Source organism: Nilaparvata lugens, chromosome 5 (genome assembly GCF_014356525.2).
Source record: "Nilaparvata lugens isolate BPH chromosome 5, ASM1435652v1, whole genome shotgun sequence".
In the NCBI taxonomy this organism is placed as follows: domain Eukaryota; kingdom Metazoa; phylum Arthropoda; class Insecta; order Hemiptera; family Delphacidae; genus Nilaparvata; species Nilaparvata lugens.
In genome coordinates, this window is record NC_052508.1 from 33,737,244 (window position 1) to 33,752,339 (window position 15,096).

At 36.9% G+C, this 15,096-nt stretch overlaps 1 protein-coding gene across 1 annotated transcript in view; it reads left to right on the forward strand.

Moving 5' to 3' along the window:
• The window catches only part of LOC111052367 (intraflagellar transport protein 172 homolog), an 89,065-nt gene extending 76,232 nt beyond the window's left edge, over positions 1-12,833 (forward strand). The window contains exons 29-31 of the mRNA XM_039429455.1: positions 4,720-4,935; positions 10,948-11,172; positions 12,513-12,833. Of these exons, the coding sequence (XP_039285389.1) occupies positions 4,720-4,935; positions 10,948-11,172; positions 12,513-12,806 (735 nt within the window). The 3' untranslated portion in view covers positions 12,807-12,833. The remainder of the gene's footprint in view (positions 1-4,719; positions 4,936-10,947; positions 11,173-12,512) is intronic.
• The last annotated feature ends 2,263 nt before the right edge of the window (positions 12,834-15,096 follow it).

A 15,096-nucleotide genomic window follows, 5' to 3' on the forward strand; every position in this document is an offset into this window, starting at 1 on the left:
AATTTATATTACCGTTTATTTCTATTATTTATAAAGCTTATAAGATGTAAAACCAACATTTTCAATTTTCTCTACTGCAGCAAAACATCGATAGAAAATAAAGAAGAGCCCATTATAAGCACAAAATACTTGTGTACTAGAATTCACTTGAACTAACTCATCACTTCAGCCCTTCAATGATCACAATGAACTAGAATGGTATAAAAACCATTCTCCACCCAAGCTTTCCCAAAGCTTCAACCTGCTTCACCATACTAAATCTGTGAATGCCAAGTCATGAGAAATCATGTTCAATAGATTTAATTTGAATGCTTAAAATAGAAAATGATCAATTCTTTTGGTGCCCGAATCAAAATCAATATCAATCAACATTAATCGACATCAAGAGAAGCTTCTGCCAACTTTGTGATTCCAGTATGATTTTGCTCATATGCTCTACTTCCATTTATAAATTTCTCATTAAGGCCCTTGTGTAATGAATGTCAAGATGCGAGTGGAGGTGAAAAATCGATATGTTAACAAAAATAATAGAAGATGATGATTCATCTTATACGGTAGGCTTTTTTTTGCTTTAATGTGAAACACATTCATGATTTTCCTACCTTTTATGCATGCTTTCTCTTCCTTAATTTGTATGTTTGCATGGCTTTCATCTTCAGAATCTACTGAATTTTCATATTGGACTGTCTAGTGCCGTGCTACCAATTTTTCCTTAAACGGTTGGAATAGCATTTAACACCTATCAACCTAAGGATAGTTGTCGGCTCCAATGAAATAGATTCTTGATAAATTGTGAATGGATCTATTGCCTATGAATGAGAAATCCAGTTTTCAGAGCAAATTAACTTATAATCTTCATATGAATTTATACAAATACACAAAGAACTATATCTTAAGCCTAATTATTTTTAGAGTAACCACGAACTAAAATACTTATCTAGTTTACAGTTGAAAAACAGTGGCTATGGGCTTGAAGATACAAACAGCTAAATCTTAACAAAATAGAACACAAAAATTTGTATAAAACTCAATTTAAAACATTAATAAACGAAAATGATTCAGAGCAAAACTCTACAACAACACTCGTAGCCAGCCATTTTTCTAGAGAGGGTTAGAACAGGAAAAAACCTAAGTTGCAAGTCACAAAGCCAACGCCTTGTTCAGTATAGATTTTACAGACACGTCACCAAAAATTATAACTTACAAGTTTAGAATTCACATTCTACATCTGTTCTCAATAAAACTTTATTTTGAAACTATTATTTCAAATTTTTATATATATCTCGATTTAAATAAACCATTTATCTAGTAATTTTGTTAACCCTGCCTCGGTGACACCATGGAACAATGCAACAAACATTTACGATAATAAATTCTCCGTCAAAAAGTTTGTCCGTCTATTGATGACTCTGATATTTACTATAAAGTTCCATAGATCTCGAATTGAAGATTCGATTCAAATGCGAGAAAAAATGTAATATTACACTAGATAATGTAGATTCAACTAGTAAGAACGGAAGATATGCTACTTTACAGAGAGAATCATAGAAAGTTTCAACTCAACAAGCCCAATGTATAATTTTTTGATGTCGCAGCCGTCATATACAGGGTGGGGCAGAGCCGACTGACGAGTTTGAAAGGGTTATAAATAATGAACGGAGAAACTTAGAAAAAAATGGTTTGGTTTATTGAATTCAGCTCGAAAAATAGTTTTTAGTGTTAGTTTTTGAAAATTATATCGGTTAAATGGCGGCCATCAGCAGCTATACACTGATGTAGCCTATTTTTGAAATTTTCAAACGCATTTTGGCATATTGCCACTGTCAAGGCCTGAATCTCCTCCCTGATTTTCTCCTTAAGCTCTTCCAAAGTGTGTGGGCAATGTTTGAAAACCTTTTCTTTGAGGTAGCCCCACAGGAAAAAGTCACAGACACTCAAATCGGGTGAGCGTGCCGGCCACTTCACGTCCCCCCTCAGAGAGATAAGTCGCCCTGGGAACATTTCTCTCAACAAATCCATTGAAATGCGCGCTGTGTGGGCTGTAGCCCCATCCTGCTGAAACCATATTTCCCCCAAGTCTTGTTCCTCAGCAAGTTCTTCCAATTTGGGTTGCAGAAACGTTTGTAACATGACGGTGATGTTGTCATCTTCGAAGAAGTATGGCCCTATCACTCCAAATTGAGAAACGGCACACCAAACTGTCACTTTTGGTGAATTAAGTGGTCTTTCATGAAGTTGTCGAGGGTTATTTGCTTCCCAGTACCGGAAGTTTTGTTTGTTGACAGCTCCACACAGATGAAAATGAGCCTCGTCACTGCAGAAAAGAGTCGCCATTGCCGGGATGCGTTGAAGCATTTCCTTGCAACAATTTTTACGGTTCAAAAAATCGGCGGCATTTAATTTTTGCACAATCATGATTTTATATGGATGAAAAAACAAATGTTCATGAAGAATCCTCCTAATTGAACGGTTGGACATCCCCAAAGCTATTGCATGCCTGCGTGCAGAACGCCTCAGTGATTGCTCGACTGCTGCTCTCACAATTTCAATATTTTCGGGAGTTCTCACTGTTCTTGGTGCGCCATGTCTTCTTTCTTGTCGTGTACTACCAGTTTTCTCGAGTTGACGAATCCACGCTCTGATAGAGTTCACAGATGGGACGGGTTTGTGGACAGGAATGTTAAATTGTCGTCGAAACGCCCGTTGAACTGCGATAATCGAATGTTGATTTTCGTAAAAAGCGCAAACATCATAACCGCGATACTCTCCCGTCCAATTCATGATGCACACTAAAAACTATTCTCCCGGGACTGTACAATGACGCCCACCGAGCCTGCCTACTCCCACCACAGGCTGAGCAGTGCCCCCTCCAAACTCGTCAGTCATCTCTGCCCCACCTTGTATATTTGACTCAACTGTAGGTAGATTATCAACCTGGCTTGGAGAATATTTACTGTAGAAAACAGCAAACACTGCACGCTATGATTTTTCAGAAAATTGCCACTGTTAACACTATTGTAATCTATGATTTATCTCAGTTTCTGACATTCATAACTTATGATAAATTTTAGCATAGAATTATGATCATTCACACATATTTTAAATATGTATTATAATATTATTATGTAATAGTATGAATATTTTATCGGTTGCAAACAATATCTTTGTCTGTCATAGAATGCATGATTTAGCACATATATAACAACCAAATGATTTTAGAGAATTTAGAGAATTGAAATGTGAAAAATTAGTTTCATCGCATGTCAAAACAATAGACAAAATTTATTGTTTCGAGCGCCATAGTGTAAATAAGATGCAACTTCAAAAGCAGTAGGCCTACTATTTTACTGTTTACTATGGTGAAGAGAGTCAGCCACGCCGTACCGCGTCGACTGTTACAAAAATCAAATCGAAAAATCCCTAAATCTTTACATATATGTTATTTTATCAAGGAAACAGTTTGATTTATTGAGGAAATGAATACGACTAATATTGTAGTCCATAATGTAACGAATCGAATGACATATGATAGATTTTTTTCCGATTATTGGTTACAGAGATAATTGATTTCCAGTTTGCTGTTTACTATTGCTAAGAGAGTCAGCCGCGCTGTTCCGCGTAGACTGGTTCCCCTTCCAAGGCGTAAAATCGAACAATATACATCAATGGATTTGAAATGAGAGTGGCTACATTAATTAATTGTCTCACTTGTCTTTGAAACTACCTGCTTCGAAGTTAATCGAAGAAAACAAAAAAATCAAATCTAAAAACCCCTAAATCTTTACATATATATTATTTTATCAAGAAAACTGTTTATTTTATTGAAAAAATGAATGGAACTAATATTGTAGTTCATAATGTGATGAATCGAATGGCATATAATAGAACTGTTTCCGATTAATGGTTACAGAGATCATTGATTTCCCGTGTTCACCTGCATTTTTCATGTTTTAGGGGGCTGGGGCGGAAAGCTTCAAGGGGATTTCTTGGGACTTTTGGGAGAATGACCCTCCGGGAGGGTTATATCGATGGTGGGAAATTCAGCTTTTATTTAATTTTCGGATCGAAACTGTTTTTTTGGACCTTCATTGACTGGACTATTTTGGTTTTCCTTTTTTGGTTTTCACGACAAAATCAGATGCTTTGAATCATAATACTAGACATAGGACCAATCTCTGTATTCAGTCTCATAGATTTGACAAGAAAAACCTAGTTATATTGGCGCCAAATTATTGAATAGACTGCCAACTAATTTGAATTGTAGGTCAGCTACATTTAAATCAGATCTATACCGGGTTTCAGTTAATATGACGTATTATAGTATAGACGAATTTTCTAATAATACTTGATGTAAGTTATACATATATGTTTTTTTAGATTAATGATTAAATGAAAAGTTTTAGAAGTTATTTCTTATAGTGCTGACTGTCGATTGATGTATCGGTAATGTAATTACTAATGACTGAACCAACGTTGGTTGTTCAACAGCTTGACGTTGTTCAATTGTATGGATGAGTCTATATTATTGTTGAACAAAATAAACATTCCATTCTATTTTATTGTACCATAATCTTGGATAGTGTACAATTCAACCTTCAACGATGTTTTAATTGAATTTGGTAGGCATTTGATCATTATATAGTATTCTCAATTATTCAGTTATTGAGCTGGATTCCATATTAATTGTCACCCTAGCTATAATTGTTTCTGATTATACAGACGGAGAGCATGAGATCGACAACGGACGGTGGGGGAGCGACTCATGTGGAGTTGGACACACTGATGCGCATAAGTCACTACTACGCGGTGCGCACCGCATGTCGACCCATCAAGGCACTCGAGGAAATCGTCTGTAGGATATCCATCGCTCTACTGCGGCATTCCGACATCATTCCAGCTGACAAGGCTTACTATGAGGCTGGCATCGAGGCCAGGGTGACATATTTTGCAAATTTCTTTAAAATCAATCAATGCCACGATATGGCAATGCAACTTAGGCATCTATATAATAAGAGAGAGTAGGGTTGTGTTTGTTCGTTTGTTCGCATCAAAACATGTCAACTTGTGGATTGCATACCGAAAAAACGGGAATGATTTAGATCTCCAAATTTTGCACATAGATTCTAAAAATATCAATCTCATGCACCTGAAAGCCCAAATTTCAATTTTCCTTCTAGATTTTTCAGAATTAATGCTCAAACTTCATTCATGCTACCATACATGAAGTTCCATTTACGTCATAGGCTACATTGTCATTGTTGTAGCCCAGAAGTGTGTTTTCTTATGAGGAGGTTTTATAATGCTTTTACAAGACAATTATTTTTGAACGGAGGCGTGTAGCGTAATGGTAAAACGCTTGCTTTTGGAGCGATGGTTCCTCGGTTCGAATCCCGATTCTTCCCAATTTTTTTGTTCTTAATTATTTCCCTCGAAACGTATTATTATCAATTATTTTTTGAAGGAATTTGTTCTCATTACAATTTAACTGGGATTTTATCAAATAATTATTTTTAATGTAAAAGTTTGCCACCAGTACAAATGAAATGGACATAGTCTCTTCATGCTGTAGGCCTATCATTGAATTTCATATGAAAAACATGAATAGATCGCAATAAAGTAAGAGTAATAATTGAATTGAATTACTGCTTTTATTTTCGGTGAGAGCGATGTTAGGGCGCAGACGGCCCTCTCTTACACTTAACTCTCTATTACAAGATAACAATACAAAAAATACAAATAATATGATAGCCTAAAGAAAAAAATTCCAAACAATATGAAAAAACAAACAATATCTACTTATTTAAAATAACAAATTTTAAATAATTGAAAAGAGAAGAAGATAAATTAACTTGGAAAAAATGTATATAACAATACTGATCAACAGTAGTGATACTTCATCACTGTAGTGAACAAAAAAAGAGATCCTAATGTATAGAAAAACGACAACTATAGTGTTTGCTATACATTCCATTCCTACATATTATTATAAATCTTGAAGTGAATAAGTAAATCACATTTATATTTAATTGATTGTAAAAAAAAGACCATCAAGGAGCCAATTTCCAGATTCTACATTCTCACACACACACACACACACACACACACACACACACACACACACACACACACACACACACACACACATACACACACACACACACACACACACAACACACACACACACACACACACACACACACACACACGTACAAAGAAAAGACATGTTATAGACCACCGTACGATGCCTAGGCACACTCAACACAGACAAACTATTTCTAGTTCCACCACTCCCAACCTCTCCTAGAAATCTAAATTTAATACTCAAATAATCAGGGCTCTTATTGGCGATTAGTTTAAATAGGAACATATGTATGCGGTAGGATTGAAACCTTTTGAGCCTGAGCAGAGCTGAAACCTTTAGCTGAACGAAGTAGGGAGTGATATGTTTACCTCGATCTAGATTATTAACAAATCTTAAGCAATAATTTTGAGCTCTCTGGAGCCTATCAGACAATGCCACAGTCATGTCATGGGTAACAGCGTCACAGTAGAGAAAGGTCGGGAAGATTAGGGTCTTTACCAGCATCAATCTTACCTGAAAAGGTAGAAAAGGGCTGATCTTCTTCAGAGAATGTATGCCAGCAAAGACCCTATTACAAGTGCTAGTAATGTGTTCGGTCCAGTCGAGATGTCTGTTCATTAAGACACCCAAATCTTTTACTGTATTACAGTACTCCAACTGTTGGTCATTTATTGTCACAAAAGGTCCATTGGCATAGTCAAGGTTAGGTAAGCGTCTATTATGTCCCATTACTATTGCTTTTGATTTGCTTTCAATTATGTTTAAACCATGTTGTGATGTCCATTCCGTGATGCTGAGTAAGTCAAAGTTCATTTAGTTAACAGCGTTGTCAAAGTCGTCAATGTCAAAATGCAAGTAAATTTGCAGGTCGTCAGCATACATGTGATATTTAGTATTGGTAAGTCTGTGAGGTAAGTCATTAATGTATAAGCTGAATAACAGAGGGCCCAGCACCGATCCCTGTGGCACACCCCTATTTACCACCTACCACCCAGATTGTCCTCCATTTGCCAGTACACACTGCTGTCTATCTGCTAGATATGATCTAATCCAGGCAATGCTGCTGGCTGAAAATTCCAGATTAATCAATTTTTTAAGAAGAAGAGGATGATATATTGAATTAAAGGCCTTACTCATATCAATCAGTACCATCAGAGTAAGCTGTCCATTATCCATAGCCAAGCGTATATCATCTGTTACACATAAAAGGACACTCATAGTAGCCTACTGTATCCCTCCCTGAAGCCTGATTCGAATTTATTGAGAAGGTTGAAAGTTGAAACATGACCATTAATTTGTTCATGTGCATATTTTTCTAGCCCCTTGGAACTGACAGACAGCACTGAAACTGGACGATAATCAGATGGAGAGGAAGGATTGGAAGTTTTATTGAGAGGGATGATTTTGGAGGTTTTGAATTCAGTGGGGAAAACAGAAGAAATGGGTGATGTGTTATAGAGATGTGTGATGAATGGAAGGGCAATAGGCAAAATAATTTTGATAAATTTCATTGGAAGCAAATCAGCACCAACAGCTTCACTCTTGATGGACAAGATTGCATTCAGTACTTTGGCTTCAGTGTCCGCAGCAAAGTAGAACTCATCCTGCCTTCGAGCTGTCCTGTACTGGTCTGTATACTCTTGTGCCATATCCAATGTCCCTGGAATATCCACAAAGAAATCATTCAATTCATCAGGGCTGTGATTCAGTATCAACCTGTTCATATCCTTGCCAACTCCGAGTTTCCTCAGTGTTCGCCATTTGGATGCAGTAGATCTAGCAGACCCAAGAGTGCTGCAAAAGTATTGGCACTTAGAGTTTCGAAGTTGCTGTTTGCAGTGATTCCTTGCTCTTTTATACTCGGCAAACAGCAGCGGGTCACGTGAGCGCCTGGAAAGTCTACATAATCTGTCTCGCTCCTTCATCAGCCGCCTGATCTCAGGACTAATCCATGGCGCCGGTACTCTTGTTACGCGCCTCACCTTAGGAGGTACAAACTTGTTGAAGAGGTATACTCATAAAACATTGTCAGCATTACATTAACATCATTTGTAAAGTAAAAACAGTACCAGGGCAGACCAGACGCCTCTCTAAAAAGTTCAGGATAGTTAATATTCTTGAAATCTCGATAATGAATCAATCTTGGCTCAGTCTTGGGAACTTTGATGGCATATACACAGTAAATAAGGTCATGGTGTGACAATCCTGGAGCCGGCATCTGTCCATGTGTTCTGACAGCATCCTCCTCTGAAACAGCAATCAGATCCAACAGGGTGTGGGAGGCTGAGGTGTGGTGAGTGGCCCGCAGAGGCAGCAGGGATAAATTACAGGAGTTGAAAATTGTCATTAATTAATTTTTTCCAGGTGAATCGTGAGTAAGTGAGTCCGTGTTAAAGTCACCCATGACTATGATATGTCTGCAGGCAGCCATACTCTCAATGAGGGCCACTCCAAACTCCTCCATAAACCCAATGTGCGGAGGTCTGTAGCACACAGCGATAAGCACCTTGCTCCCATTAATAAGAATATCCAGAAACATGAACTCTGGTTTACTTGCTCTGTTTGATTCGGATTTAACAATAATTCTAGGCTTTAGAGCATGCTTCACATAGGCTGCAACACCACCTCCGTTTTTATGAAGGCGATCATTTCTCAGCAACGAGTATCCCGCTAGTTCAACTCGTCTTGAAGACACGATCAGTTTCAACCATGTTTCGCATACCAAGATCACATCACACTCCTGTGTCTCAAACATAAAACGAAACACATAAATGTGACAAACTACAGACTGCGCATTCACATGAGCTACTTTGAGAAATTTCGAATAATTAAGAAAATTATTGCGGAGCTGCTCCCCAACGCTCAGCGCGGCGCCATCATCATTTCGATAACTCATTAGCTAAGATTACAATGACTAACGCGAGAGGAAAAGGCCGACAGAGACAGACCCCACAACAATAGACTACATCAAAATATCTCAACACTACCACACAAACATTCATACTCCCTTGCATACCTATTAATACTAATGAGATGTAGATCATGATGCTTTAACCAGATTTTAATATTAGTAGGGATATAAAAAAGAAGAGAGAAAGTAAAGGTGAAAATAGGTGAATTATAAGCGCGGAGAAAAAAAATAAGCCCACCAGGAAGCCAGACGAACATCATTGACTCCAATATTATTATATAAAAAAATTTTAAGTTCGATGATTATTGAATGAAACATTTAAGATCTTCCATGCAACAAGTAACAAAACATGAGAGCTGACAGCCTGATGCTCAACAAGATGAGTTACTAGAGCAGATATGTAATAATTATTTGAATCAATTCAGTGTGATACAAGTTAAATATAATTGGAAGTGATAAGAGAAAGAATTCCTATGCTAAATATGTCTTGAAAGATAAATTTTAATTTTTATCCTTACAAAAAAAGAAGTAAATATATCAATAAAGTACAAAAAAATCATGCTTTTTATTCTATGTAATGATATTCGATTGATAGTGTCCATATTGGAAGTAAAATGTGGCTTAAACTAACAAGATAGAATGAGGGCATGAGGAAAATCATCACAAACTGAGAGAATTGATTTGAAAAATAGATGAATGAATAAATCAGTAAAATATCAACAGTAATAGAACATAGCACAAACAGCATTGATCTACTAAAATATAACATTCATTCAAAAGAAAGGAAACAGAAGAGAGTGGCAGATGTATAGGATAGCAATGCAGATAATTAAATAGCAAGAAAAAAATTACATTTAGTAGGTAACGAATTGTTTTGTAAATCTGATCGAAATAATCAATCAACTAATTACATGCGAAATATATTAATTACATGACAACAATTTGCATTCTAATACTATATCAATTAAAATGCACCGCACAAGATAGAGTAATTTGCAAATAAAAGAAAATAATAATAATATTCATCTCCAGAATGATAAGAAGAATAAATGAATAAATATTTATATATTTTCTAATGGAAGAGAAATAAATACATTAACTTACTCGTGATTCTCATCCGCAAACCCACAAATCTACCACACTTATCCATCATCAAACTAGCTTAAATTATCTATTCTGTGAGTCCACAATGTCATGATTGCTCGAATGAATTTTTCCGTTTTCGATCCATACAATTCTTCCATCAATTGTCCATACATTCTTGAATCCAACCCTTGCTGCCACCTGCCTGAAGAAGTTATTCCGCTGCTTCGTGAGGTCCTCGCGAATCGTGTTATGAGTGCCCTTGAGCCGCCGCCTCGCCGAGATGACAGCACGCCGAGTTTGGTAGCTGATGAATTTTACCAGGACAGTTCGGACCCTGGACTCGCCGGGGGCCGAAGGGCGGCCGACGCGATGACATCGATCAATCAGTGAAGTGTCCACTTTCAGGTCAAGTTTCTCGCTAAACATCTTTGTAACGACAGTTGTTATATTCTCCCCACTGACTTCAGGTATGCCAAATATCTGACATTGCTGCGTCGTTGATACTGCGCTAATCCGTCCATTCAGCTCTCCTGAGACTCCTCGCGAGCAGCAAAATTTTTACGAATGACTGCTTCTTCATTAGTGAGTGATTCAATCTTTTTTTCAATTTCCAAAAAGCGCGGCTCCATTACATCCATCCATAACTCACCGATTTAATTCCAAACAAATTGAATTCCCTCAGATAGTATCATCTATCATGTAGCCTATGTGCTTCAATAAATACGGTACGCCTAGTCATATAAAAATTATGATCAAATTTTGGAATGTATCCTGGGTTTTTTACCCAGGATATGTACAACTAAATTTTAGAATTATCTGTGTTTGTTAGTTCATTATGTATCACTAACTCAGTTTGAATGTTGTCTAGAATGTAGGGCGAGAAAGTGAGGCATTTGTTTTGCTGAATCACTACTTGGATGTGGTTGAAGCGATTGAGGAAGGCAGTCCGGATCTGCTCGACCATTCCGACTTCAGCAACACTGACTTTCCAGCTGAAATAGCTCTGCCAGCAACTCCCTACCTCGACAACCAACAGCACGAAGCGATCAAAGAGTGGGTGCTGGCCATATCGATGGATCAGAACGTTGACCAGGTGAGGGGAGAAACATCAAAAATGTTTTCTTTGTGGATTCTCTACCGTATTGTAATTAATTTGAAAGAATAATTAGCAATTATACTATAAGTTTCTCTTGCTTAAGAAATGGCCTTATAATTAGTAATTTCTCTGCCCGCGGGTACAACACATCACATCTAATAACATAACATAATATGAATGTACAATCAAGTTCAAAGTACCTATTGATACAAAAAAAAAAATTATTGCCAAATTGAGAATATGTGACCCCCACTATATAATATGAATGAATATAAGAAAAATATATACATAGAATTAAAATTGGTAAGAGGAGTAGATAAGCTGATCAGTGGCATCCCTGCGGGTAGATATAGATTGATATATTATATATATTGATATATTTATATCAATAAGAGGCCACTATTTAAACTTTGCAGATAAATTTTCATGCACAAGAGTAGTTTCTATAGTAATGCTACATCCTGCTAGTAATTGTAAGCTTTCATTTTGTATAATATAACAGTTATGTCCGTAAGATACATAGTTTTCGAGTTATATGCGAGAAACCAAAAAATGGTACCTTTGAACACAGCGAGTAGGGGTGGGGACTTTTGATATGTTTACCTCCTTACTACCCTAAACAGAACTGCGGGGTCAAAAATTGTCTTCCAAACGTTTCCCTCTATACCCTCTTTTGAGCATTCATTGCATAGACTATAAGATACAGTAGGCTTTTCAAGTGAATACTCCAACATTTTGAGACTTGATATAGAAGTATTTCATTTATTTTACTTGCTATTGCATATGGCTATCAGACTTCAATCTATATCTACCGGCAGGGATGCCACTGATCAGCTTATCTACTCCTCTTACCGATTTTAATTCTATGTATATATTTTTCTTATATTCATCATCATATATATATAAATATATCAACATCATAAATATATTGCTCATAATTTATCATTTTTCAAGTTTCAAATTTTATCTTGTGCCATGTTAAAGCTGCGTATACCGTAATAGTTATATTGTACTTATTCAATTCAAGCATCTATACTTTCTTTACTGAATTAAATTTACTCTTAATTTTTAAGTTATATTGTAAATATTTATTATTCTATTTTTAGTTCAAGTTATTTTTCATTAGAACTCTTTCCCCACACACAGACTTGTTTGTGTGGGGAAAATTCACAAGTGTTTTATATTATTTATACATGTACTGCATTTTAGTAAGGATTTTGTGAATAAAACTCAATTTGAATTGAAAAAAAATCTACTTTTATAATCATTCAGCAAAAATATAATATCTAAGCCGAAAAATGCAAATTGAATTAATGCCATTAATTTGCATTTGTCAGGTGCTACCAGTAGATGACAGGAACCTGTACGAGTCATCATTGGGCAGCGCTGACTCAGCATCGGCAGCCGCAGTTGCGTGCATTGTGACCGGATATCCGGTTGTGGGTGTGGCCAGTGGGTCACGTGGTCAGTCAGCTGTTCAGTTCAAACGACCCGGCTGCGCCGCCAACAAAGACGACTGGAACAAGTTGACAATGGCTGCCAAAATGGCTCCGACCAATACAGCATTGGCTGATGTTGTTCGATTTATTGGAGAATTTTGTGGTGCGAACACCAATTTCTCTTTTATTTAAATTATTAAATAATTTCCGTCAATATGAGTCTAATATTATTGAGAACGTTTTATATATTAATACTAATACTAATACTAATTATTATTTTTCTTACAATTATTATTATCTAATATTATTAGAAATATTATTATTGTTATTATTATTATTATTATTATTATTATTATTATTATTATTGAGTAGGTGTTTGCCGTACTCCTCAAGGATCTATTAAAAGCACAAATAGATTTAATTTACTTTTATAGATCCATGCTGATATTAAAAGTATTGACTACTGTAATTCGGCATCTACATGTTGGCCCAATGAAGGCCAATGTCGACCAGCGTCAGTATGTTGATTGGTGGTTTGCCAAAGCTGGCCTTCATTGGGCACTGGTCACATTGCAGGCTGGGCCAGCCACTGAGCCGACATGTAGATGCGGCATAATGCCACAGTCACAAGTTGGCCCAATGAAGGCCAATGTCGACCAGTATCAGTATGTTGATTGCGGGTTTGCCAAAGCTGGCCTTCATTGGTCACTGGTCACATTGCAGGCTGGGCCAGCGACTGAGCCGACATGTAGATGCGGCATAATGCCACAGTCACAAGTTGGCCCAATGAAGGCCAATGTCGACCAGTATCAGTATGTTGATTGCGGGTTTGCCAAAGCTGGCCTTCATTGGGCACTGGTCACATTGCAGGCTGGGCCAGCCACTGAGCCGACATGTAGATGCGGCATAATGCCACAGTCACAATTTGGTCCAATGAAGGCCAATGTCGACCAGCGTCAGTATGTTGGCCCAATGAAGGCCAATGTCGACCAGCGTCAGTATGTTTGCCAAAGCTGCCCTTCATTGACTTTCGTAAGGAATTGCACCTTCACCAGGCTGGGCCAACATGTGGACTAGGAGAAAGTAAAACTATGTAGTTGGTCCCAAATTATAAAAGTGGATTCCCATATAATATCAATATCAGTGAATGTGTCTGCCGGTATAATGATATGTTGTTATTCCCATCTTCTATGGGGTTCTATGCTAATTGGAATATTTTTTCCACTGTTTGCCCAGCCGAGTATGAATACTGTCCTTAGTCCTATTAGAACATCATGGGAAAATATTCTCACTGTACTGGAGGCGTTCACTAGCTGATACTAATATGTGTAAATCCAGCTATGAAAACTGGTACAATTTATGAAAAAATACTATGCACCTATATATCCACTATTGACTATATTTTTATAGACTATAAGTAATAGTTCATAGCTAGTAATAAGTTATAGTAAAATATAGCACAAGTTCTAGTAAACTATAACACAAGCTATAGTAAGTGCCGGTTTCCGAGTTCAGGATGTAGCCAAGTTCTAGACTTTTAACAGCTAGAGTCAGAAAATTGACTTTCCGAAACGGGACTTTATAGTCCTATGTTATTGCATTGGAAATTTGGAACTTATCACTTATTTTACCGATTGGAAACATATTCTGAACTTCCGATGAGTTTGGTTTGACTCCAGCTGCTGTTAAAGTCAGAAAAGTGGCTTTCCGAAACGGGGCGTAGTCTTTGATTTATATCAAAGTATTATCAATTTCCCTTCGAAAATGTTATACCAAACTCATCAGAAGTTCAAAATATGTTTCCAATCGGTAAAATAAGTGATAAGTTCCAAATTTCCAATGCAATAACATAGGACTATAAAGTTTGTTTGGAATCTTAATGGCGGATTTATACCACGTGATCGAGCTAGCCAATCAAAAGCGTGACAGTCAATGGCCATACCGGTACTGTTTTTTTTTTATTTTTCATCCCACTGACCACCTATGAAAGGGGTATAAGGATTTGTCAATTATAATCTAAGTCGTCAATCTTTGCATTTGATAATGCTAAAAGATTGAATGGCGAAAACCGCACATCGATATCTGAAACCGTTTAGAAGATATTCACATTATTAATCAATACTACTTACAATGTATAGTCCAGGCAATGAATGCTCAAAAAAAGGTATAGAGAGAAAAGTTTGGAAGACAATTTTTGACCCGCAGGTCTGTTTAGGGTAGTGAGAAGGTGAACATATCAAAGGAATTTGAGAGAATGTTTTGAACACAATTTTTGACTTTGCAGCTTTGTTGGGACCAGTTAGGAGGTGAACATATCAAAAGTCCCATCCCTACCCCTTGTGCTAAAGGGATGAGGGTGGTTTAAAAGTTGCATTTTTCAATGTTTTGCTTACACGCTCATATCTTGAGAAAAATGCATTCGACCGACATGACTAACTATTCAGAAATGAAGCTTGATAAATCCTCTACGATATTTGTTTTG